This window comes from Pararge aegeria, chromosome 23 (assembly GCF_905163445.1).
Source record: "Pararge aegeria chromosome 23, ilParAegt1.1, whole genome shotgun sequence".
NCBI lineage: Eukaryota > Metazoa > Arthropoda > Insecta > Lepidoptera > Nymphalidae > Pararge > Pararge aegeria.
Window position 1 is genome coordinate 5634398 of NC_053202.1, and position 27577 is coordinate 5661974.

At 34.9% G+C, this 27577-nt stretch overlaps 1 protein-coding gene across 2 annotated transcripts; it reads right to left on the reverse strand.

Moving 5' to 3' along the window:
* Positions 1–3735: 3735 nt before the first annotated feature.
* Positions 3736–25799, reverse strand: LOC120634212 (zinc transporter ZIP13 homolog). Of its 2 annotated transcripts, XR_005659236.1 has the most exons (9): positions 25236–25799; positions 14585–14698; positions 10727–11020; positions 9198–9340; positions 7922–8042; positions 7060–7145; positions 6707–6776; positions 5634–5879; positions 3736–4288 (listed from the first exon to the last, which is right to left on the reverse strand). XR_005659236.1 is itself a non-coding variant. In XM_039904680.1 (8 exons), the coding sequence occupies exons 1-8, from the start codon at positions 25417–25419 to the stop codon at positions 5704–5706; spliced, it is 1188 nt and encodes a 395-aa protein (XP_039760614.1). In that variant the 5' UTR covers positions 25420–25799; the 3' UTR covers positions 3736–5703. The 2 variants fall into 2 exon arrangements, 1 of the variants encoding a protein (XP_039760614.1); XM_039904680.1 differs by having other exon boundaries at positions 3736–5879.
* Positions 25800–27577: the final 1778 nt, after the last annotated feature.

Sequence of the window (27577 nt, forward strand, 5' to 3'; positions counted from 1 at the left end):
AGGTTTTATCCATTTCAGAAATGCTTTGGATTTATCTAACAGGGAAGATTGGAGAACCATGCCTATTCCGGATTTTTATCCCATAGGCAATCTCTAAAAAATATTACTCTGTTGTTGCGTGAATGATGGACAAATCACTGCATTTAAAACGAAAAGTTTTAAAGTATAGATAGAGAAATAAAAGACAAAGCTTGCAATTTTGTACATGTTTTATTTTTTTAACATTTTTTCAATAAAATAATATGTTCACACTAAATTACTAAAATACTTATAAATGGCCATGCTATCACACTTTTTATAAAACTACGTAACTATAATGCGGGACTACATGATTATAGAAAAATAGAAACACTTAACAAAATAAAATGCTTGAATAGAAACAGTAAAACTAAAAAAAAAACACAAATCATTTAAAGTCGCAGAGGTAAACGGCGTTGAATAACTAACATTATTTATTCATTTGGGATGAAAAATAATCAAACATAGTTAGAATTTTATTAATCGAAAATGAAACGTCAGCATACAAATATAAGAGCTAATTTGGTATTGTAAAAATATTTACACTAAATTGACAGGAATCTTTGTGATGGTGCTAGTTTTTATGAACATCCCATTAATGTGACAAGCACGAGCCACTCATAAGAGAGAGTGGTTTAAAAAAGAATGATAGAGAGGGAGTTATATCTAAACTCTCTAACGCCCGTGTATTCGCCCGTTATCTTCGCTGTTTATCTCTGCGATCACTAATCTCCATTAGTATTATACAGGCGTTTACGACGAACGTTGCCCTCGATCTTTTATATTGTAAATCATATATTTCATTGCGCATTTCCATTGGTCCCTTAGGATCAAGGTAACGATTATTATTCGGCAATGGGGCAAGCTGTGATTTAATATAGAATACTTCTGAGAGACTTTATGAATAACACATAAATACTTTTAATACACAAATAAATACCCAGACATTGAAAAACATTTATGTTTATCACGCAAACATTTTCCAGTTGTGGGAATCGACTTGGACATCAGTGTCGCTGCCCGCTGGGCCAATTGGCCGTTAAAAAAAAACATTGAATTTAGTTCTCTAGTCAGAATCATACATGCGGGGATTCCCTGCTTGAAATAGATCAATGAAAACGCGCTCTAAGGGTGACCATACACTTTTAGTGTTATTTAAGTTATTAAACTAACTTTTTTACAATATCGTTATCAGCCTGATTTATACCTCTTCTGTTAGGTTACAAAGAGTTTACACACTCTCTATTCTATTTTTGTTCATTCAATACGTTGGATATATCATGTATCAGGTAGTAAAATACCAGTTAAAAGTTAAATTTCCTTGTATTATAAAATATATAGTATGTGCACAAAACTGTTTCACTTTTTTAATTCGGAAACCGTGGCATTACATACAAAATATATTATCTTCCTTAGTACGTATAAATTTTATGTACGTGTGTGTTTGTCATCTAATTCCTCCTAAACTGCAGTACCGAATTGAATTTAATTTTGCGTGTATATTAACAGTGGGTTCCTGGACTTCCTGTATGGTTTGATAACATAATTGGAACCGGTAGGTGGTGCTGCTGGCAGTGGCGTGCACTTTATATATGCAGAAATGCACTGCCTAACAAATTCTTACAACTGGTAAAAAAGGAGATTTTTTTTATTTTATGCGATCGTCCTGCTTTTTGCCTGCCCTGGTTAAAATCCCTATTAAACCATTCGCTGCTGGCGTATATCACCTTTGATTAAAACATTATCAGTCAGCTAATCTTTAAAAAATATTGTGCATAAGTCCATTTTTTTATTTTCTAAATTTTAACAATACATATATAAATGAAAATAATCACAACATATTATTGGAGTTTGTACTAATAACTAAATTGAATACACTTAATTTGTATGTATATTTTATTTGTACAATTTATTTACATAGTGTAGTATGGCAGAGGTGGTTTTTTTTTTTAAAGTACAATAATCATCGAAACTAAACGAAAAGAAATTAGCTCGCAGACAATTAAAGGATTCACTTTGGTTCAAAACTGAGAGTGCCAAAAAAAATGGTTGTATTTCTTTTCAACTTGTTTGCCGAAACATTTCTTCATAGCACCGAAACTATATGACATTAACCTAAGTTCTACTTGAGTTCCAAAATCTGAATTTTTTGTACCAAATGAAATGTTTTTTACATTTCTTTTGTTTTTTTTTTTTTTAAACTAAATAAAAATACGCACGTATTATCTGCTTAGAAATATATGGCTGAATATGCATATATCCGCCATTTACTCAACGTAGCGAATATCCGCTACTTATTTACAAAACTGGACTGAACCTTTTATATATGCTATAAATTAGCCAATAACCGCAATCTCACTTAGGAGTATAGCAACCCAATCGATTCCTACTTGGCATCGTACCGGAACGGTAAATTATTACAATTCGGAAAAAAAAACTTCCATTTATATTATTTAACTTATAATATGCGCGGCAATAATATGTCGTTATCATCTCGGTGTCATAATAAAAAATGTTTACTAGGACTAAATGTAACAAAATGCAGCGCTTTTTTTTGGTTTGGCACCGTCACTTTTATACCAAAAATATATGAATCCTGAATGATGTCCTTAGTAGTCACACTTTAACGGCAATTGCCGAAATGTATGTGTGTATATACAGGGTTTAATAAAAAAACAAAAAGCACTCGGTTTCTGGTTGTTTACATTAAATTCAAATTCGAATTCAACGTTCATTTATTTCAAGTAGGCCTAATTTATAAGCATTTTTGAAACGTCAAGTCCGTCTGTTTGTAGTGACTTTACCACCGGTTCTGAAGACAGATTCCACTAAGAAGAGTCGGCAAGAAACTCAGCAGATTGCTCTTTTCCAACTTCATTTTATAGTTTAACGATCTTTAGAATTTTTCTTTTTTGTGAGAGATTAGAGCGTAGTGGCCTGCTCCAAGCAGCCTTGTCGTTAAGGAATTCATCAATCGAGTAGTAAAACCAGCAACTTGTTCTAAAACTTACTGAACTTTGTTTAACACGATTGTTTGTGAAATATTCAATATTTTACATAAATACTCTACCTGGTACTACTCTGTAATGTAACATCGACAACAGCGAGTGAACCACGACTCTATCGTCCGGTCACTGAGACCCAGCAACGCGACGACGTTTCACAGTGCAATGTCACTTTACAGAACAACACGTTTTTTTTGTATGAAATAAGTTAATACTGAATTTTGAAAAGTCATAGAACAAGAGTTGTTAGTTTAAATGATAGGAACAAGTCCGAGAGCTCTCTTGATTTTTTTTAAATTTAACACTATATATTACACACTACACAAAACTAGTTCGATTAAATAAATTTAAAACAGTAAAGTAAAATAGAAAGTAATATATCTATGCTTAAATCAACGTATTCATAAGTATTTATAAGTAATAATATATTAAATAACTAAATTTTTACGTTATATAGATGACTAAGTAGTGGAGAATAAAGTAAAATAACCTTTATTAGGATACATTTCCACTGAGGCAGAGAGAAGCGGAGTGGATACGTGTTGGAATAAAACAATCAGAAAAGACGTAAAAGCAATAAGACATTTTTGAAGTAAAACTTCTTTAGAATCGTTGTTATTTTTGAAACTCGATGCAACAAAAATGCAACACGATATTGTAGAATACAGTGAGAATTAATATGCCTGGAGAATGAGATAGAGTACACATATACACATATAAACATTACACAATTTGTTTTAGTTAACATGGAAACTGAGTAGTAATATATGTATTGTACAGGCTACCTAGTGTGGACACCACTAGCAATTAATTGTTGTAATCTCTGCGAAAATAAAGTTATTTATTTTAATTAAATATAATATTATATAATTTTAAAGCACTATAAAAACAAGTAAACCTTATGTCTCGTAGGCTACTTTCAGAAGTTTTACTTCTGCCGTGTGTGAATTGAACAGGAACATTTCATTTATTTAAAAAAAAAAATTGAAATCCATAGAAAATTTTAGTAAACATGTCAACGTTTTGATCTTAGCTAATCGCTAAAACCTCCGCTCCACTCCAAGCATCTCGGCCGCAGTGAAAACACACCTTTATGCCACTGCTATTTAAATGCCTTCTCTCTCAGTAAGTTTAAACAAAGTCCACCATTGGATTAGTAAACCTGAGGCCAAAACGAATTGTAATTTCTTTTCGTAGATTAATACCGAATTTTTTTTACGCCACCCCGCCTGGCTAGACTTCGTACACGCAGGTTAAGTTATGCCCTGGATTAATGAATGAATGAATGAATACACTTTTATTGTACACCAAAGAAAAAAAGTAGTTACAGAGATATAAATACATAGAAAGAGACGACAGTTTGGTGGCCTTATCGCTATATAGCGATTTCTTCCAGGCAACCAATGACGTATTGTTCCCTGGTTATTGTTTCTGCAAGGATAGCATGCGCTGGAGATAAAAATTATATCCCCCGACTACATCTCCTGGCAATGGACAAAATTAATATGTCCACCTGCATAAGCACGGCAACGGGTTAATAGAAGTTTACTATCCGTATATTATTAGGATGTTTTCACTAGTGTGCCAATGCTCAGAGAGTCAATAAAGCTGTGGGAGAAAATAACATTTTTTCATGCTAGCCGTGCTGATGTCTTTTCTGTGACGTTTCGCGCTTTTAAACCTATCCGCAACTTGTAATGACTGTTGCAGTTCGTAGACAGGCGGCGATACTACCCGCATTCTACTTTCGACCTATCACAGGACTTGCTTAATACAGCGCGTTCGCGATTGGTCGAAAATGTGCACGAAACTGCGTACGCGTAGGTTTACTTTTATATAATGGCTAATCATTCGCATATTTTTTAGAATTTTTTCTACAAACCAAACCGTAATTATTATATTTATGCTCAAAATGTACCCTTGAAAAATGGAAAATTAACAAGATTTCCTGCCCAGATTGCGAGTTTTCACCATATACACTTTTTAAACTTGTCTTATTCTGTTAACAATCTTTTGATACATTTCGAGTGCAGTATGTTATAAAAATAGCAAATGAAGTGCGTTTAAATAAATAAACAAGAATGAAATGAAAAAAACAGATGTTCTTTATGATTGTAGGTTTTTTATTATTTTTCAGAAACATACTTTACGCTAAGAGGCAATAAAAAGATTATTTACATAAAAATAATAAAAATTGTGTATAGTGATCACACATGAAAAGTATCACTAATACTCGATTAAAAGAAAAGATGGTATTTTCAAGTAAAGGATATTTCGTTTATCTTGTAAAAGAAATTGCAATATTAGATTATGAAACAAGTACGGTATATTTCAATTTTCAGTTGCCATAGAAAAACGCAAGCCCAATAGATCTTATAAACACAGCTAATGTTATGGTTGTCACTGCGTATTTTTTTACGGTTATTTCTCTAAAAGTTTAGGTCCCAGGGGTTGATAACATACAATTTTGTATATGTTGTATACTGTTATCCCAACGATATATTTACTGAATATATTGACATTTAACGGTAATTAAATTGAGCTAGTATTCAGGCATATTTAGGTACTATTTTGATACCTTATCACTTATACACTTTTGTTCCAACTTACCTCTCTGGCCTCATTCTTGACTGATTATTGCTTTTTGTGATTATTTCTTGCCTTATTCTTTCTTGTTAGTCTATCCGAAGTACTGTGACATAAAAGCCATGACAACTATACCGGATATAAGTGCGGCTAGATGTTTCAGCGATTCCATTTTGTCCTCTTCTCTAAGTAAATCTGGTAAGACCGTCACTAGAGCGATGTGTAGAAAACCGCCCGCAGTGAATGGCACTATCCAGGACGTTTTTGCCTCTGGGGGTAAAAATACATTTACATATAAAAAAAATATTACTGTTTCTTGCATGTCCATGTGAATAGAATAGAACAGAAAAACTTTATTGCAACACAACACAATAGGAAAAACACAAGGAAAACAATAATAGAACTTAGTGCTAGGGTGCAAAGGCGGCCTTATCACTAAAAGTGATCTTTTAAAGGCAACCTGAATTAAATTTTTTTTTTCAAGTACTATAAGTAGAGCTTTTTGCGACAGAGTTTATAAGTAAGAAGTAATATCGCCATGCTAATTTTTGTCGCAAATCATCATTGCTGTTTTCCTGTCAGAAGGGTGTGGTTTTTTTTTGGTTTTTTTATTTCACTACAAGTTAGCCCTTGACTGCAATCTCACCTGGTGGTAAGTGATGATGCAGTCTAAGATGGTTGCGGGCTAACCTGTTTGTCGGTAGGGTGGTAACTAGACACGGCCAAAGACTCCCACCAGATCAGAGAAAATTCAGAAATTATAAATTCCCAAGTAGCCCTAGCCGGGAATCGGACCCGGGACCTCCTACTTAAATTCACAGCGCTCACCGTTGCGCCAGGGAGGTCGTCACAGTCGTTTCCGGTTTAATCACAGGCATATGAGGCTTAACACGTACACCTTAGGTTGATGGACTGAGGGTGGCTAGGTTCGTGGTCCTCGCATGCCCTGCCCTGATGGTGTCAGATGATGATGATGATGTCAGATGATGATGATGATGTCAGATAATGATGATATGATGATGAACCTGAAACTGATGATGGCTTCCCAGTTACTATTAGTTACGCATCTTCTTTGAAATTAGAAATAGTCCGCTCACCGATAGCATTCCTGGCCCCGCTAAATATGACAGCTGTCATAGCGCCAATCAGACCCGCTGATGCCGTGGCCTGGAAACGAAAACGACAAGTTATTTATTAAAAGTTTAAGGAAACAACAATGAAAATCGTTAGCTTTAGACTGTTTCCAATTTTTTTCTGGGTGATGCCATTCAAGACATTAAACTCAGATGTCATGTTGAATGAATGAATGACTTTTCTTTTATTGTACATCATATAAACATACAGAAAAATTTAACGAAAAGTATACAATTTGGCAGCCTTATCGCTACATAGCGGTTATATTGTATGCAACTCAGATTTCATGTTACCAGGAAAACATAAATTAACTAACCAGTTGAGCTTTAGCCGCTTCCCACCGCGAGAAGCCACTCCTGAGAAGTATAGCAAAATCTCCCACCTCGTGGGGAATCTCGTGAACTAAAAAAAAAAAAAATATTAATCCGAAAAAATTTAAGCGGCGGGTACCACTGGGTACCCTACTGTAATTTTTCTCGACTCGAGGAGATCGAGTTTACTTTCGGAGGGGGCGAGTTCGAATCCCAGCACGCACTTTTCTAAGGTATGTGCGTTTTAAATAATTAAAATATGACTTGCTTCAACGGTGGAGGAAAACATCGTAAGGAAACCTGCATGCCTGAGAGTTCTACATAATGGTGTGTGGAGTCCACCAATCCACACTGTGCAAGCTTGCTGGACTGTAGTGGGCCGGTAATCAGTGCCTGATTAAGCAAGCGCGGGGCCCGTAGCAATTAAAAGAGCCCTTGATCTGCTATGGGTTATTAGGTAAAAAGTGGTAAAATACAATTCGTATCGTAAATACGTATAAACGTATCTTAAATACAATACGTATTTGATATCTAGAGGTTACAATTTTGTGGGTAATTAATGTAGTAAATTACTATAGGTGATGTTTGTATGCGTGGGCGTGTACGTACGGTGTGCGTGTGCGTTTACGTATGCGTTTACGAGTGCGTGTGCGTGTCTGTCAGTCGGTCAGGCAGAGATGGGTCGTATTAAACATGCGGGGCCCTCTTTAGCGCGGGGCCCGTAGCAATTGCTACTTTTGCTACGTGCTTAATCCGGCACTGCCGGTAATGGGATGATATAATAAAAAAAAATCGAAAAATATTATAAATGCGGAAATGAGTCTGTCTCTTTAGCGTTCCGGTACGACATCGTACTTTCTAACTTACCCAGAATAGCGAACGTAGTAAGCAATCCAACTCGAAAACCGACAAGGAATGATCCGCCTACAGCCAAGCCATGGGTGAAGTTATCTATGGAATTTGCCATCAAGTTCAAGTAGCCAGCCACCTGAGGATATCAAATAACGCTGTACATACATGATCGAAACAGTTTCACTTAATGAGAAATTAAAATTAACATAAAGTATATATTATCTAGTTCGTGTGACACAAAGCTAGCAGCTTAAACTAATAACAGCTTTTAGTGGTAAAATAAAAAAATATGTCATATTTAAAGCCATGGTTACCTTACACTTTCAATATCATTGAACACATAATATATAGCGATTGGACATATGGAATGTAGTCAGATCCCCTCATCAACTATTAAAGAGCTGATGATCTTCAAACGTACCACATGGTACGGTAACCATGACCTGATCAGCCTTTCAATACCATTAAAGTAACACGGTACCGAATTTCGAATCGATCGAACATAAGAAAATTAGTCTGATCAGCTCATCAACTAGAAAAGACCTTATGATCTTCAAACGGCTCAACAGATTTTCATGAAACTAGCCATGATTCATGAAAATCAGAAAACTCTGGATAAAATTACCTATGAGACAAAAAAACCGAAACGAAGATCGGTTCATCTGTTTGAGAGCTACGATACCACAAACAGATACACAGACCGACACATTAAACTTATAACACCCGTCTCTTTTTGCGTCGGGGGTTAACAAAACCACTCGTACAGAGCAACAATTTTGCAGATTGTTAAACAAACTAATAATAAATTTGCGTTACTAAATGGAAAGTAAGTTATATAAGGAAGAAAGAAAAGAGGGTCAAACATACTACCCTGTTTTAATCTTTTTTGAAATGTATTAAATAGATTGACTTTTAGTTTTCATCAGCATCAAATCAACCGATTAACCTTCCCTGCAGGACATAGGTCTTTTGAAGGGTGTTCCAAAATTCACGATTCTGGGCCACGTTATGTAGGTAATATTAAAACTACAAACAACGGCACGTACAAAACAATCAGAAATTATATAAAAAACTTGGGGGTAAATTTATAAATACTTGATACTGTCATGCACCGCAGAACCGCACTCAGATTTTGTCAATAACAAACGTTTTAAGTTTTTAATGCTCCTTCATATTTGCGAGTTATATCTGTTTGTGTACAAAATTAGTTTACAAATAATAACTATAGTAACAACTATAGAAATGTAATAGTAATATTGTGATAGAAAAAAATATTTTAAGTTATACTTACATCTTTCTTTTCACTTTTTTCCTTCGAAGCCTTCATTGTTTTCTCTTTGGCTTCCCTCAGAAGGCATCGTCCCATCCAGCGATTACCTTTACAGCGGACTGTGCCGTTCTTTGTTGTTATGGCACTGCAACATACACCTTCACCTACAAAGTAAAAAATATTATATTTACTCTCTTTATTTCTTCTTCAAGAAGCCTCTCGTTTTTTTCTTTCCTATTGAATCATTACACTGGTAACAATCAATGACGTTATCATGAGAATAACATAAATATCTTTATATATATATTTCTTGTGTGCGTGTGTATGTCACTGAACTCCTCCTAAACGGCTGGACCGATTTGAATGATTTTTTTGGTATGCGTTTGGGTGGCGCCCTGGATGGTTTAGAGTCACAAATCAGCCTGACAGATGGCGCTGGGGTCCGCTAGTTTATTTATATTATTCTATATTATAGAAAACTATATAGAAAAACAGGAGATTGCAACCTTATAGAAATTATCACAGCATGCTTAATTAAAATTATCTAAAAGCTAATAAACTAATAAAGCAAACTTTAAAACTGAATACCTGCAATACTATACAAAGAAAGGTGACGATGTTAAAGTAAAACGGAAAATAAATTAATTAAAGCTATTTAAGCAAATTACATGAAATTGTTAACAAATCTTAAAGACCATTCAACATTATTGTTGAGGAAACCTATCGACAACTCTACTTTCAATTTCCATTAGCATTGCAAACCTTTAAGAGAACTCTCTCAGTGCTAAGTGATAAATTATTTTATTTAATATAAGATTTTTCATTTGTTATGGGAATCGTGAAATCATTTTGTATTTGGCATTGTGTACAACTTGAATTCTAATTTTTCTTGACATAATAATTTAACATTGTTTTTATTTTTTTGTTCCGCAACAGACATTGACCTTGAATTCAATCTTGCCAAATGGTAAGTTATTATGTAGTCCATGACGGCAGCGGGTTAAGCCTTTAGGGAGTATGTCAGTTATATTAAACCCATACCTCTAATCGGTTTTTGGCGCGACATCGTACCGGAATGCTAAATGTCTTAGCGGCACTTCTTTATAAATAGGGTGATAACTAGTCATGGCCTTAGTCCAGACTAGTGGAAATTCAGAAACTATGAATCCCAAAATAACCCCTACCAAAAAGCGAACCCGCGAAATCTAATTATTAAAACCACTGCGCCAAGGAGGTCATCAAAATAATGACATTTTCACAGAACGTTAAAAAACTTTGACATATCAGTGCTGCTCATTCTGTTTTTACACAAATCTATGAAAGAAACTAAATTGACGGGTCCTAAATTAAGTTTATACTAGAGAGATAACTGTAAATAGAATTGCCACCATAAAGTAAGTACATTTCTAACCTTAAACATATAAGTAAAATTGGCACTTTTGGTTAATAGAACCAAATTCTAAACCACAAATATTTAGCTAAACAAAATAAGAAACCTTGTAAACTCGTGATCTTATATGCCAAGAATGGTTTATTAAAAATATACTAACCTTTTGTATTATTATTGAAGACACACGTATCATATAACTGTTTGGCTGTAGCGTTCCCATTTCCGCAGATACCTTCACCTTTCCCTTTGCCTCTTGTCTTTCTTTCTTCTTCTAGAAGCTTCTCTAGGTCTTCTATTTCTATATGGTCAACGTTTCCGTTTAGTTTGGGAGTTTCCTTTTCTTCTTCTTCCTCTTCTTCATCATCGGACCCAGCGAAGAGTTTCTCCACGACTATAAATACTAGCATTCCGAATAAGCACCAGAGGCCGCATTTCATCGACACATGTTGTCCTTCTGAAAATTGAAATAACTAAATTAATTATTTGGGTTTAATGAATTCTTACTTGCGCCAACTATATAATATTAATAAATATTTGTAATAGGAATTAAGATATAGTACACGCTACACAAAAACATATCAATTAGGACTTTAACTATAAAAAATAAAATAAAGGCTCTTAAAATTAGGTAACTCAATAAAAATTAAAAAAGCTAAAAACAATCAAATATGTTGGCAGTGACATATCTGTGGTGTTGTTTCTCCCAGACAGAGTATCGCCTGAGCGTTATGATGTAACGCTTATTTTCAAGCGACCTCTCTCGACATCCTGGACCGGCCAAGAACTGCTATTTTGGTGGCAAGTGTATGCAATCTGTGTCTAATAAACAATATGTTTAACTTCTTTCTGCCACTATGCAAAACGTTACTAAGGCTTGCTCCAAGATATCAGACTTCCCAATACCTCTTGTCGTCTCCTTTTTTTAAAATCGGTTACTAAAGTGAAACACAAATACAAATCCAAAGTAATAGAGATCTGAATAAGCCCGGAAATTCCTAAGGAATGTCTGCAAAAGACCTACGTCCATCAGTGGACGTCTTCTAGTTGAGATAATGATGATTACAATGTGTAATAAGTATGCAAATACTAATAGGCATGATGACAGTTACAAAGAACCGCTAAAATATTGTATTTATCTCATATCCTTCTTTTTAGTCGTTACAGCCTTGGCAGACTGGTCGTGGTCGTCATCTGGCTGTTCTGGCTCGCTTGACAATACTTCGCCACTCTTCTCTTAAGGTTGCCTTTCTTGCGGGTCATGTAGAGGAGCCTCGATTGTGGCCTTCACTTGGTCCGTCCATCTCATCGGTGATCTTCCGCGTGCTCTGTTACCTTCTACTTTCCCTTGAACCACACATCGTTCAATGGTCATTTCGCCTGGACACGTGACCGAAGAAACTAAGAATTCGCGCTTGAACTGCAGAAGATAGGCGCTGTTTGATGCTGAGTTCGTCAAGAATTGATTCATTAGTACGGAACATGTTCCAGGTCACTCCCAACATTCTCCTCCAGTACCACATCCCAAGTTATCTCATTAGGATTTATGTATTATGAAAAACGTATTTTTATTCATATTGGATTTGAATGTGAGAAAGTTTTTTTATTTTCAATCAATAAAGCTGATAAATCTACCGACCGGCCATGACAGGTGAAACGCCGAATTAAAAATTATAACTTCGCGTCTATATAGACATTATTTTGCATTGATTTATTATCTATTATTTTATAGCGCTTGAATTTCGAAAAACTCTACGCATCTACTATCTATCTATCGTATTTTTAAAGTCGTTCCAAAAGCAGATGTGTAAACAAAAAATATGGGTACGAAATAAAAATATAACATTATATTACACTTAATGTAGACAGGTTTTTAACCCCGTAGATTACTACGGGGTTAAAAACCCGTCTGGCGACTCTTCATTAACAAATGCTAACTACTGTTTTCCCACTAAGCTTTTACGCTTGGGACGCAAAACCTCAACCTTGTCGCATGGCACAGAACTTAGTTTATTGGAAAATCAACTCTAAGCCAATTACACAAAGCTTTAATTATTGTGCTAGGAATCATGTGTTATCAACTAGCGACACAAAACCTCAGCTAGTAATTATAATACGAGCGAAGCATGTCTATTAAGGCGAATGCTGACATTGCTTTTTATTTTAAGATTATATACACAGTGATTTTTTTATCTACGATAATCGATAAACTCTCCGATCTAAAGTAAATCAAAGCCCTATTCTAACTTATATTATAAATGCAAAATGTGTTTGTTCATTTCTTTGTTTTAGACTTTATTGACGGGTTTTTGTCCCATTTACAACCATAATGGTTGTCATTTATTTCTACATATTAGGTATATTTGTTTATACATATTATATTTGTGATTTTTTTTTAAAGTAATTAAAGTGTCTCAAACGCTGAAGAGATGGAAGCCACTGTCAAGTTCCGCCCCGGTTCGAACAATGTTGGGCCTGTCTTAACTCCGAAAAGTACTTTGAAAAAAAAATGAATGAATGAATGAATGAATATACTTTTACTGCACACCACAAAAAGTACATAAAAAAAAGTATAACAAACGTATATGGCGGCCTTATCACTATATATTGGTCTATCGTATAATTGTTTAGCTATGTCTCGTTCAAGTAATTAAAACTGTACCTACATACAACATAACGTTAAGGTCACAATTCTATTAATTAGTAATAGAGGTCACAGCTGATAGCTACTGTATCAACTCGCCTTAATAGAGTCATCATAAGGAAATCTTTGTTTACAATGTTATCGAAACTTGTTTAGTAGGTAGGTACATTTAATTTACAATGATCTTTGACTTCTAGTCCATAGGAAAGTGGGCATACTTAGTGATGGATTAATAATTCATCATCAACATCATGTAAACCAGTCCAACCCTTCAGAGGTTTGTTTGTTTGTTTGTATCCTTCCTTCACGCCCTAATCAAACAAACAATCAAGTTGATATAATAATAATAATAAATATAATAAATATACTACGACAATACACACTTATATATTGGCATTTAGTTCAAAGGATGAAGAGTCACATAGGCTACTTTTGACGTGACAACGTCTTATATTTCGATGGAGCCGGCTGCACGTACGAAAAAACATGACTCATGCGGCGTTACCTCGCTCTGAGGCGTTCCATTTAAGGCTTCAAGTGCAAGCAAGAGCGCGGAACGAGCGACAAAAAGGCACAATCGGCCTCCGCGTTCGGCAGCGTTCGACATCTGTCTCTCTCCTACTTGCGTGAGCTATGCGTACGCGTGGACAGCTGCTAGGTATACAATAATACATTTACATGTTTTCGTCAAGTATGAAGTGCATAGAAAAGTGAATGTGGTGTCAATTGTATATAGCAAAAAAATTGTCATAATTGTATTTATGCTAATTGATCAAGTTACATTTATTACACTTGATCAATTCAATCTTAATTTCCATTTACTTCCTTCTCTATATCCACACAAAATATCTATCGAACAAATAAAATATAAATTTTCTTTGGAAAAATGCAATTATTCCATCAGTATTTTCTTGTGAAGTTGTCACGTTCAACTATCGTCAGTAAACCGACTTTACAGACAACCGATTTTTTAAACTGTATAGGTATGTTAAATATTAAAAGCGGACGAAACACGCGGAAACTAGTTAGGTAATATATTTCCATAACAGCACACAGCTTATCGATTAGCAAATTGCTTATTTACAGTTGCAACGCTGCATGCACGAACGACCTTGGAATTGAACTTGTGGGCGATGTCAATGTTCTACCTAACTTACCTACTTATTATGTAGGCATGTATCAAAACAATGCAATGTGTTTTAAAATAGCGGCGTATAAAGACTATTTAGGTATTATATACGTATCGCAGGGTGCTTTAGATTTACGAGCTTAGCACCTAATGAGTCAATGGCCCTAATTCTGTATAAAAGTTGCATAAATAGCTATATCGGTCGGCATCCACACTTTTAGCACGTACGATTAAAGAATACACCTCACCTTCCGTACTAGCTAGGTCGTGTTGCCAAGCTTCCGGCAACAGGTGAAGGAAAACATCACCGAGCAGACCGCCGACCGCAAAGCTGAGCAGAATACGTAGTGTTGCGGCACTGGCTGAAAAAAAAACGAAAGGTAGATTAATGTATGCCACCAGTAATATTGCACCGAGAAACACCGCTCGCCAGGATCGAAAAACTGGTTTATTTATGTAATACTTCTTCTTATACCTTTATTTGTATGCAATTACAGCTTTCTTTCTAATACGGTAATTATCGCCACCCCTCCTCTTCCGACAGATATCGTACGAGGCGACTAATTGAATTGAATAAAACGTAAGCTTATAGAAAAATCCTATTATAATATTAAGGATTACATATATTATAAAAAAAGTTTGGGTACGAATTGCTCTTGAATGAACTTCATAGCTAAACATTAACTCGACTGTGAGATAGGGATTACAAAAAAAACCTGGCTAAGAAAATCCCACAACAAACTTTGTTGTGGGCTTTTCTTAGACCAAGGCGCGTTTGGAACCCTCCTAGCCTTAGTATTTAGTAAGCAGTTATCACCATCACTAACATTAGTGTTAACATGTTAAATGTATGAACGCTTCATAAGTGCCTGTGATAAGGTCTACAAGAACAAAACATTTTTGAATTTGAATGTAACGGACAAGCGTTCTCTTTGCTACTACAACGATATACTGCGATCACCAACCCGTCTGCCCAGCGTGATTCTATAATAACCACGCTGGTCAGAAATCCATTTTAAGAGGTGTCCAGAAGTGGGCTGTTAGAGTAATGTAGTAATTGTATCCTTCTATTCAATTGACTGTTTGTATTCAATTACATCATCGTTATCAATTACACGCGACAACCTACTGGCTACTTATCAATACGTGCGCACTCCGTTTCTTTGAATAAACCGATACTGATGGTGATGCGTACGGAATTGCAATAAGAGTCATGATCATCGACCCATTACCGACCAACTACAGGTTACGGGTCTTGGTGTGAGACAGTGACAATTTCCGATCAAGAAGAGCCTACTTTTATTTAAAATCACACAATTATAATGTTAAGACAATTTATAATAGCCACTGGGTACGATAGAAATATAAAATATAAGCCTGTACATTAAATTATATTTAATTTCAATTTCAATTTATTCAGCACAATGCATAATACTACATTTATAATAAATAAATATAAAATATTTAAAATAAATCGATTTACATAATGAAATGTATTATATATACACCCATTTTTAAATTAAATAAATTTATGAATTTCCTATTTCCTGAAAATCGATTTCATTGGGGGTGCTCGAAGTATAAAAAACCATTTTCTTATTTTTGAGTAGGTAATGAAGGCCATTAATGTAAATAAAGAACAGAAAAGGTCCTAACAAAGACCCTTGAGTGACCCCTTGCTAAGAACTGACGCGTTTATTCGTTTCCATTAAAGTTTTTTTTTTATTAGGCACGTCATTATAACGATGATTTCCAAGAAATAATTTGTTTTCGTAACTACCTGGGTACTAAATATAGATTTATAAAACGTTTTTTGAACCAAGTACTTCACTTAAAATATTTATAAGACACTTTTAAGTACCTTATCAATACGTGCTCAGCGGCGTCTCTAAATTCAATGATAATAACCAGATAATAATGATCCCGCGACATTGTAATATGAAAGGTATTACCGGAGATGCATCATTGGACATAATAATCGATTATGTGGAATTATTCTTGATTCGATTCGGTATACTAATATAATTGTTAGTTGTTTTCGATACTTCTGTTGCGTTATCTGCAATGAAACTGTATATTACTTATAAAATTTACTAACCATAAACCATTAAATTCTTAGGTTTTCACTATCACGCTCACGGCATGGCACGATTAAGGAGTGCATTTTACGATACTTGTGCAATAACTAGGTTATGACTAATATTTCTATCACCAAAATTACGTCAAAAACCGCAGCCATGAATTTTTTTGTTAAGATTATTAAAGAAGATTAATAAAGCTATCATTATTAATTAAACTTAACAAAATCAAAATTGGTTCATTCGTTCGGGCGCCAAGATGCCACACAGACACACACACACGCACACACACACACACACACACACACACACACACACACACACACACACGCACACTGATTTTGATAGCGACTTATATCTGTTATCGGTTATTGTAAATTATTATCTTCTACTGATTGATTCATTGAAGTATTTGTGAATTTGTAATTTTTTAACTTGCAACCTTTTTAATGGTGAGATACCACGTGGGTCAGAAGGTAGTTAAATCTGCATCGAAGTTTTCACAAATAATCGGATAAATATATCTCTCAAATATGAATGGTTGGACATCGTGCATCGGTTGTACTAGGTTTCTGAGCACAACACGAGCTTGGAGGGAGATATTTCTATTGCGCTTATCCGTTCAACACTGGCAAAAGGTTTTATGGTAAAAAACCTTTTTGTGACAGAGCTCGTCCGGGAAAGTACTACCGCCATGCTTATTTGATATTTCTGCCGTTAAGCAGCATTATTGCAATGCTGTGTCCGGCCTGAAGGGCATTTCAAAAACTATCTAAACGAGGGGGTTAAAACCGCATATTAAAAATTCATTACGAGGAGGAGTTAGCGGATAAACAGACATACGCGGAAAGATACTATATTATACTGCTTCATAATAAACAAAGGATCAAATAAAAGTTCCAAGGAATGCAATACAATAGCATACCTTATTGATTTCCCAGTATCGGACCTCGCGCATCCTACGGCTCGGCCCACCAGTCGTTATTAATAACACAAACAATAATAATCTTGTGTGTAGGTCATCGGGTTATTCAAATACCTGCAGTTCAGACGCTCAAACAGTTTGCACGCTTTGAAATATAGCGTCGCGTCGCGTCGGTTACTTCGAAGATTCGGCGCGTGCTGTACCCTCGCATTTTACATTGTGTCGCGATTCAGAGGATTGAGATGACTTATACTTAGTATTTGGATTTTCTATGGTTTCATTATTGTAGTTAATGTAAATTATTGAAATGAGTAAGGCTCTAGATTATTAAATAATGCTGTAATTATTTATTTTTGCATAGTTTCCATAATGGCCCGCCGAACGAACTATACTTGATATAATAGACGTCTGTCATTAATGTTTGTTTACAACAAGTTTTTAACAAGTCGATTACCTTACTTTCTCTCACCTCTAATTACTTAATGCTTTTAGTGATTGCAATTAAATGAATAATAACCAAATATACTACTAAAATAAGTACACAAATCGCCATCTAGCCCCAAAGTAAGCATAGTGTTATGGGTACTAAAATGACTGATGAATATTTTTATGAATAATAGATACATAAAAACTTATAATATACAATTAAACACCCAGACACTGAAAAATATTCATGTTTATCACAAAAACACATTCCAGTTATGAATATCGAACCCACGGACTTTGACTCAGAAAGCAGGGTCGCTGCCCACTGCGCTAGTCGGCCGTCATCAAGCAATTGCTGCTTGCGATAATGAAATCAAAAATACCTGTTGCCCGCGACTTTGTCTGGATATGGTACGGTATTTCAGAAAACACTCAAAAACCGCGGCACAAAAAAATAACCCCACGCAAAATTCGCGCGAAACAAAAATACTATATGCAACTAATATACAAAGTGTAAATGAAAACCGAAATATTACTTCACAGGCTATAGAGGTACATTTTGTACTGTCTCTGAGACTTATCTGTGAAACAGAAACTCTAATAGTTTTTGAGCAAACCACTGTCATAGTTTTTACTGAAAGAAATCAGACAAAGAGCCCTTACATCACATGCAAAACTAAATATACTTTTATAGATTTATAGATACGACATCTTCAATAAGTAAACACTTAGAATGTTCAGAATTAGTTTAAATGGAAAAATAAATATGCTTCTATTGATTTAATATTTTGACAGGGTGACTTCTTATGAAATATACTTAAGCACGCTTCAACAGTATTTTGTAATTCGGTTACACGTTGTAGACATTACTGACTATTTTGTTAATCTGTAAAAATATTAATGCTACCAGTGGCGTGCACAAAGCGTATGCACATGATATGCAGATGATATAAACTAAAGAAATTTGGATTAACTCTAATTGGAGTTAATAAAAACTTAAGGATAGGCATTGTAAGAGTTATAAAAATCTACACTTAAGTATTTATAGCTCGTACTGGAAATTTCCTTCATTTTATATCATCTGCATACCGTGTGCATACCCTCTATGCACGCCACTGAGTGCTACCATACTCCATCAATTACCACCAAGTGAAATTGCGGTCAAAGGCTTGGGTAAACTTGTATTAGAATAATAAAAAAAGAAAGAAAAAAAAGAGATTTACTTCAAGAACACTTTAAAAAATATAAAATTTAATTTCGAAATAAGTCGACGAGTTCTAGAATGCAACTAAAACCTTGGCTGGCAGATTACTTAGCGATAAGGCCGCCTTTTGTGTCCTGCTTCATTCTTGAAGTGTTTTTTTCTTCTTTTTTTGTTTTTCTGAGTGGTGTAAATATAAAGTATACATAAAAAAATAAAACTGCATAAAAAAAAGTAAAAAAAAAAGGCATAATGCAAAATGCAATTCGATTAAAAGGTTACACGCATAACTTATTTTCATCGTCGACCTACTAGCAATTTGTGTATCCAATAAATATAAGTTATTAGAAGTTGTTTTTATTTAGTATAGCGCAGCGTTATCGAGTAGAATCGTGATAGCAATAAAAGTTGGATTGCTTTTATAATCTCACATTTATGACGAGTGAAGTAACATTGCCAGATTTTGTTTCTTTAGCTGAGTTAGCTATGGAAATCAGTATCTATTGATTTTTGGATTAGATGTCATTTTTGATTGTCAATAAGAAATTTCATTAATATGACTTCCTTTACCTTAAAGCTCGCCATCACAAGAGCTCTAGGGCTCGACGACATTGTGTCCACTCTGTTCGACCTTTCGGGCGGTGGATTTTTCTTTTGGCTTAGTCCGATCCAAAAGATCAGAAATCGGGGTCATCGTCATCGCCGGCGAAGACGCTGTGCAGGCTGTTTGTAACATAATTGTTGGGAGTAGTCACGGACGTGTCTCCGAATTTGATAGAAATTGGCGTATGACGAAGCCTCGACGACTAGAGGGTTGGGGTGTCGCCAGTATGTAGCTAAGGTGGGATTAATATAATTTAAAAGGTTACAGACTTTATACGAAATTTGTTCTCCTATTAACCTTAGGAGTAAAATAACAAACCCTCAGAAGTTAAACTTCTAGGGTGATCAATGAATACTCTCCCAAAATCTGTACGTTCAGCCATTTGGGCAATAGGTCTGGGTTATCTTAAAGGCCTTTATACAGGATAGATTATCGTGTTTAATCAATCTATATCAAGTAATAGTACTATGTAGTCAATATTTTTTGTTTATATTATATCTATAGTGTCTATTTTATGTATTATTCCTTCGTTAACCTGCAGGTCCGGATTAATTTGTAGGTTTTATTTCAGCATTTGTTTTCTTCAGATTTCGTCTAAATTATCTTTTTTTATCTATTCCATACATATGTATAGCATAAGATACAATCGATATTGTGTTTATCGGTCGAGTAGATAGTGTTGTTGCTTGTAAATGTTGATTTAAGATTGGTATCGTCTCTTTGTTAGGATCAAATTGACAACTATATTACCTATTTTGAATTTGAGTCATGATGGATTTACCCACTCTGACGATGTTTGTACCTACAACAAACAAGACGCAATATTGGCTATCTTTTTGGGGATATTTAGCGTAATTTTTTGTCATAATGTAAGAAAACCAATCGTTGAAGCCCGCCAACCTGAATTCGAGCAGCGTGGTGGGATCTAAAACACTCTTCCATAAGAGAGATGTCTGTGTCCAGCAGTGGCGTGCATAGAGGGTATGCACAGGGTATGCAGATGATATAAAATGAAGAAAATCTCCAGTACGAGTTTTAAAAAAACCTGTGGATAGGCATTGTAAGAGTTATAAAAAGCCTACCCTCAAGAATTTATAACTCGTACTGGAGATTTTCTTCATTTTCTATCATCTGCATACCCTGTGCATACCCTCTATGCACGCCACTGGTGCCTTACTAGGCACCAGTGGCGTGCATAGAGGGTAATAAGACGATAATAGGCACATGATGAATGAACCATAAACAGAAAACAGATGTCTTAAATAGCCCTATAATTTATCATCATGTATTTAATTGCCATCGCCTGTAACAGTTGCCGTAGTAATCGGACGCATTTCAATGAACTACTTGTCATAACGGACTAGCAAGAATGTATGTTGCTTTTATTAATATGTGCGTTAAAGTGCGTTAATTTAACAGGTTCGTATTTTGCATCAATTCACGACCGGGCAAAACCGGAACCAGCGCAACTTTGCAGCTCGCACCGTCTCATTATTTCAACAAGAGTATGTAGGTATGGTTTATTAATAACCAAGCAAACTACCCACAAATTGTAGAGAAGTTCACCGCGGTATCTCTATCGGTTTTTGTAGTCATAATTATTTTTTCACACTTTTGATAGGATAGGTTTGCAATTATTTTCCTTATAATAGCCAATTGGCCACTGCTCAGAATCTTTTCCAAAATACTTTTCCCGAAGCTGCAGGGCTAGCAAGGGCGGGAGATAAAAATTGTATCCCCTGAAAAGGGATATATAATATATATATGAACGTGCCCACCAATAGGAGAAGTTTACCCCCGTTTATTAATACTCATATATTATATGGATATTATTTCCACTTGTGCGCCAGTGCTCTGAGAGTTGATAAAGCTGTGGGAGAAGATACATTTATAACCTTTCCCCGGGGATATAATTGTCTCCTGCCCATGCTAGCCGTGCTGGGGCATTAATTTTTGAGGAGTTAACTCAAAAATAATTGTTAATAAACAAACAAACATAAACAATTTCATTTTCAACAAACATAAACTTTATGTACGGATTGCTGTTTGTATATAATGAACTTCCGAAAAGTAGCGCCTGCTTCTGTCTGCACTTTTAATTTGTAAGTATTCAACTAATTACGTTTACGTTTTTTCTTACGATAGTAACATATTAAATCAATGGTTGATTGAAATTATGCATTTTCAATTTCGCGGCACTGTTCGCTCTCAGTCAATAATAGTTTACCGATATTTCATTTTTTATCTGTAAAGAAATCAGTCACCCGGATCCATTGCCTAATGCATTTCACAAGACAATTGGCAATCTCAAGTGGTATTCTAACTAATGGAACAGTCGCTAAGCGCAATGCTCAACGTCAATACATTATCGTTACAGGCCAACTACAAGGCACGAGTCTCCTCTCAGAGTGAGAAGGGTTTAGTCCGAAATCCATGCTGGTCTAATGCGGAGTTCACTTTACACGCCTTTGAGAACATTACAGAGAACTAACAGGCATGCAGGTTTCCACGATGTTTTCTTTACTGTTAAAGCATGTGATGTTTAATAGCTTAAAACGCTTATTAGTCCTAAAATCAGAGGCGTGCTTGGGATTGAACTTAGGGGATTCGGCTTCCCTTTCGGGGGCGTCCGAAACCGAAGCCTTACCTAGCCTAGCTATCACTTAAAATTAGGCTATAACCGCAAACATCTATCATAACCTTAGTCAAATCGAGGTCTACTGCTTGTCTATCACCAAATCATCAAAACCTAACACAGTTCACTACGGGACTTAAGGCTCAAGGGTTACTTATAAGAGGGTTTGCCCATAGTCGCACACTGAGCTGTTTTTTTTAAATAAAAAAGATAGCAACAGTAGCATAGAGGAGAATTCCCACCCTCCCTTATATTCCCTTAATTCCGCGGGAAGTGGAGGGGTGGTGGTAACTGTATTATGACCTTCCATCACCACTTGGCACACTGCTTGTCCACAGTCAAAAATTTTGGGTCAATGTTGGTCTTTCAAAGGCTAGAAATCACACCTACAGTGATAAAGCTCATCGTCTGCTCTAATTAAGTGCAATATCCACCGCATATATAGGTACACTATTTAGAAACACACTCATGAAAATAAATAATAACCCTGTTCTTGGTGCCACATTTGCAAGATAATATATTTGGCTTAGAAAAAAAAAAATTTTTACCTGCAATATTGTATAATATAAAACAAAAAGCGTTGTTTTCCTGTAGGGCTTGCATGCGAAATGATTATCTCTACCCGTAACTCGTATTTCTCTATTGTGGAGATAATGGGAAGACATAAATGTCTCCGGCCGCGCATCCTAGCCCTACTGGTCAGGCTTTGTCATTCAGAATTTCAAGTCTTCTGCGATCTTATTTGTATAACATCAAAGTCAAAGTCAAAAATATCTTTATTCGAGTAGCCCTATAGGTGGCACTATTGATGCGTACATGAGAATTACACGGTAGTGAGATGATGGCGATAGCCCTTTATGGTTTTTCGTAAACTTAAAACTAAAGCTACGAGGGTTCCAAACGCGTCCTGGTCTAAGAAGAAACCCACAAGAAACTTAGCCGGTGGTTTATTTTTGTTATCACCTGAGATGGTATTAACAAAAAAAAAACAACTGGCTAAGTTTTGAATTGTCATTTAAAATTATTAGAAGAGCAATAATTCACACCCAAGCTTTTTTATCGATTACATAGTCCTTTATACTATAATAGGAATGTTTCAATAAGTTTACGTTCAATACAATCTTTGAACTTTTTAAGAGACATCTCCTTCTTGTAGTTTATTGTAGATTTTTAAACTAACCTACAAGTTAGTATTAATCAATGTACTTTCTTCATTTTCAATAATTATTATAAAAGAAGTACTGCTCACAACTACAAAGCGAATGAGTACTAACTTAATGTCATAGCATCATGAGGGAGTATCAATCTCCTACTTTTATCACCAAATTCTAATTGTCATGCATAATAAAAATGGCTCATTACAAACACTTGATTGGGTCAAAACACAACTAAACACAATATGCTATTACTTAGGGGGATTCCAGTAATCATCATCATCATCATCAGGTTTTGTGGACTTCACACTCCTGTATATTCATTTAAGAATTCCTTAGCATGCAGGCTTCATCGCAATATTTTCCGAAGCTGTTAAAGCAGTGATATTTCAATTCATAAAATGCCAATAACTGAAAAGTAAGAGGTGCCTACCAGGGATTAAACTCAAGCCGAAGCCTTGACCACTGCTTCTCCTTTAGTCTCCATTAACAGAGTCTCGTCATCATAAGTAAGGATGAAATTAACTTAACCCCTAATATACATTTGCAAATGTTTACATTTTGTGGAAAATATTACACATAAGTACACAGCATGTTTATATATGTACAACTTGCTATGAGAATACTGAATGTTTCTGTTTAGTTTCCTCTGTGAAAGGAAGCACTATTCCTGAGCTATGTACCTATATACAGTAAACACAATGGTCTACGCCAATGTAAATGTCAATAAAAAGTATAAGCTGCTTATGCTTTTTCAATGCAGTCTGTTTTTTGTTTTAAATGTAAAAATGGGGGTTCCTACCTGTTTTAGAGCCAACCGTTCCGAATTAACATTATTGATCTCCTTGCAAAGGACACCCACTTTGTTTGCTGATCATAATACAGTGCCCCGGAAGTATATATAACAATAATAAATAACATAGTGGAAGGGAAGAAGTAATTTTTTTTTTATATAAAATTTTGGCCATTTCAACGTTTGTTGTAAGAGGTAAAAAAAGTTTATTTCCACAACATTGTTCTTGATAGTAGACAAAGTTTTGGGTTTACAAAATTAGTTAATTAACCGTATTCCCACTTTTTTTTACATAAATATTTGCAAAGTAAAGGTACATTTTACATTGACTCTTGGAAAATTCAAGAGAATTACAAAGAATATGTTAGTTAAATCAAGGAAGGTATATTTAGGTATGTTATATTAATGTTGCACTGTAGTCTTCATACATATTCCCCCTACTACTCTTCAAAATATAACCCAACCCGCCACTTCAACAAAGCATTATATTCCTTACTTTGCTTGCTTGCCTAAAAAAATTAGAAACCTCCAAACTAAGTGGCATTTGCCATTAGTATAGTGAAAAATCCTTTTATATTGTACTTTTTTTCTAGACTCTTTAAAGATTAAAACTTTTAAATTAAGTTCAATTAATTATTTTAAATTAAGCTCAATATAATTTTTTGATTTATTTTTATAAAAGCACCACTAACACTTTTGTCTTTTCTCTTGTATTGTGCATAATCAATTTTAGATTGACCAATTTATGTTCTTAATTTGAATTTAAAAATACAAGTACATTGTTTAAATTATTTATTAATAAATAGAAAATTGTGTTAGAAGAGTAGCATAAAAAGCCCTGAATAATTAGATAATAATTTACGGGATATAACGTAAGCTATTTATGTACTAGTACAATATTCTCTGTTATAACTTTTGAATTAATTTCAAGGTTCTTGTATGAAAACTTTAACAATACCAATGTATGGCGACATGAGTTGTCACTATTTACAATGTTATCACAACAAAACAAAGGAACACTGCCAGTTCAATGTCCCATTAAAATTTAAAATGACGAAAATTAAAAATAGACTATCAACTCACCTCCGTCTTTGAAGGATGCTGTCTCATCTATCGGGATGATCAGCAAGGGCAGGATACCACTTAAACCCACGAGTAAAGATGCAAGGGCCGCAAACAACCACGGATGTTCGTCTAACTCTTCAACAAAACCATTAAAATATTCCGGCAAAAAACTTGTCGCTAATACACCACTAGAACTCTCCATTATTATTGTTCCGCAATTAAAACTTTAATATAAAACGAACGGGGTCCTAGTAGCGTCTAACGCAATTTTTTTTTACTTTTTGTGTTATTCCGGCATAATTATCGAAGATTCAGCCGTCCAGACGAACTAATCTACACTGAGATTGAGTAATACATCCGACTTTATCTCTACAGACTGTCGTAATAATAATATCGGAATGAAATATAAATTTATAAAAAACGCTCAATGTTGACGTTCCATTTTTACCACCTCAATTAAGTAACTGCAAACCGTCCAAACGTTATCGCTTGATACAAACAAAATACACAATACTCCTACGCCGTAACAAATAGTTGAATAATGAAATGCGATGCAAATTCCAATTTCAACTTCAAAATTCTTTGTTTATTTTTTGTTTCTCATTCAATGAATTACAATTGTCATATGTCAATATCCAATTTTGACAGTAGACATTTCTTACTTTACGGCTCTGGCTTCCAGCTTTATTTTAAACCATAGACAAGCGATCAAAGAATGTTACAATCCGATTGACTGTGTCTACTGCTATTTTTTCACTCAAAACCAAACCGATATGGTTTTAGTTATTTAGTGATGTATAATGTTGAACTATTATAAAAAATACGATTATTTTCTTCAGTTAGGTTATATTCTGAGTTTTCAGACTGTCAACTGTCTACAAATAACAGCTGGCGGTGACGTGACCGCAGATTACTTAACTTAAAAATGTGCCACAGACTAACAGATTTAACTACTCGAAACAATTTTATTATTGTTCTATTTAAAATACTTACATAATAAATACACTCGAACACCAAACTTTTGTAGCTGTAGGACGAATCATTCTATGTTTTGAGAAGTGTCCTGCTCTAGTGACATTTGAGGTTTACTTAAGAGACATTTATTATAATCAGTAACTAGCGGTCTCCCTAAACTTCTTTAACATACATCAGCTGGTAAATTGTTGACCAAACAAACTTTCACTACTCTACACAGTAAATCCCAGCGTACCGCGTCACACAGCACTCCCGTTAAGACATGCAAAAAAGATTTTCCAAACAGAGATTAACGCGTTTTCAAAATAACTGAAGGTAGTACGTAATAGTATCTTATAGCGTAAAGATTAATAATTATTGTAGGGTGAAACCTACCAGGAAGAATACTGCATTTGTAACAGATATTTAATTGGTATATGCTTTGAATTTTTTTCTATTTCTTAACCTCAAAGGCAATAAGGCGGTTATTATATGCCTCAAAGTTCTGCATTGAAAGAAAAAAAGAGAAATCGTCTTTATTATCACACATTTGTGTAAAATGTTACATTTGTGCCTTCGTCGTTCGTCGATTCTGCAACGTCGTGTCTTCGTCGTTGCAGAATCCTCGAGACTAAAATATAAAAAAACAATCATAAAAAGGGACAATAACACAGAATATAATACATAGACAAACAAAAGATAATTTTTTACATTAACATATTTATAAAATATTGACCGATGAGGCGATGTTAACGTAGCTATGTAACGGATGTCCAGACTTGAATCCGGTTTTTCTATTTAAAGGAGTGATGATATATTATTAAATCGCAATTCGCAATTGTTCTGAAATCCGAACATAACTAATGCTTCATAAAATAAAGGAAGATAGGTTTCATCCATACAATTATTGATCATGGCTCGGAGTGACTCAAGAGATACCTGTGCTCGGAGTGTCTCTACGTGATCTCAGAAATGAGAAGGTCAGTAGAAGAATCAGAGTTACAGACATAGCATGAAAATGGGGGTCACATAGCTCCGAGAACAAATGAGTTCCCAAGGTGTTACATTTGACAATTAAACAATAACTTTTTTATCTCGTGGCCCTGAGAGCTCAGCTGAGTGCTTCCAAACAACCGTTGTCATTAGGGAGTTCATCATTGCGTAGAAACTAAAAATTGGTCTAAAATGAACTTAGAAATCATGCAATAAAAACAACCCCACAAATAAATAAAATAAATTTATATACTCGCCATCTAGCCCCAAGGAAAGCGTAGCTTGAGTTTGGAGTACTAAGATGACTATATTTTTATAAATAATATAAATAAATACTTAATACATACAGGTAAACATCCAGGACACTGACAAACATTCGTTCATTCAGCACACAAACATTTTCCAGTTGTGGG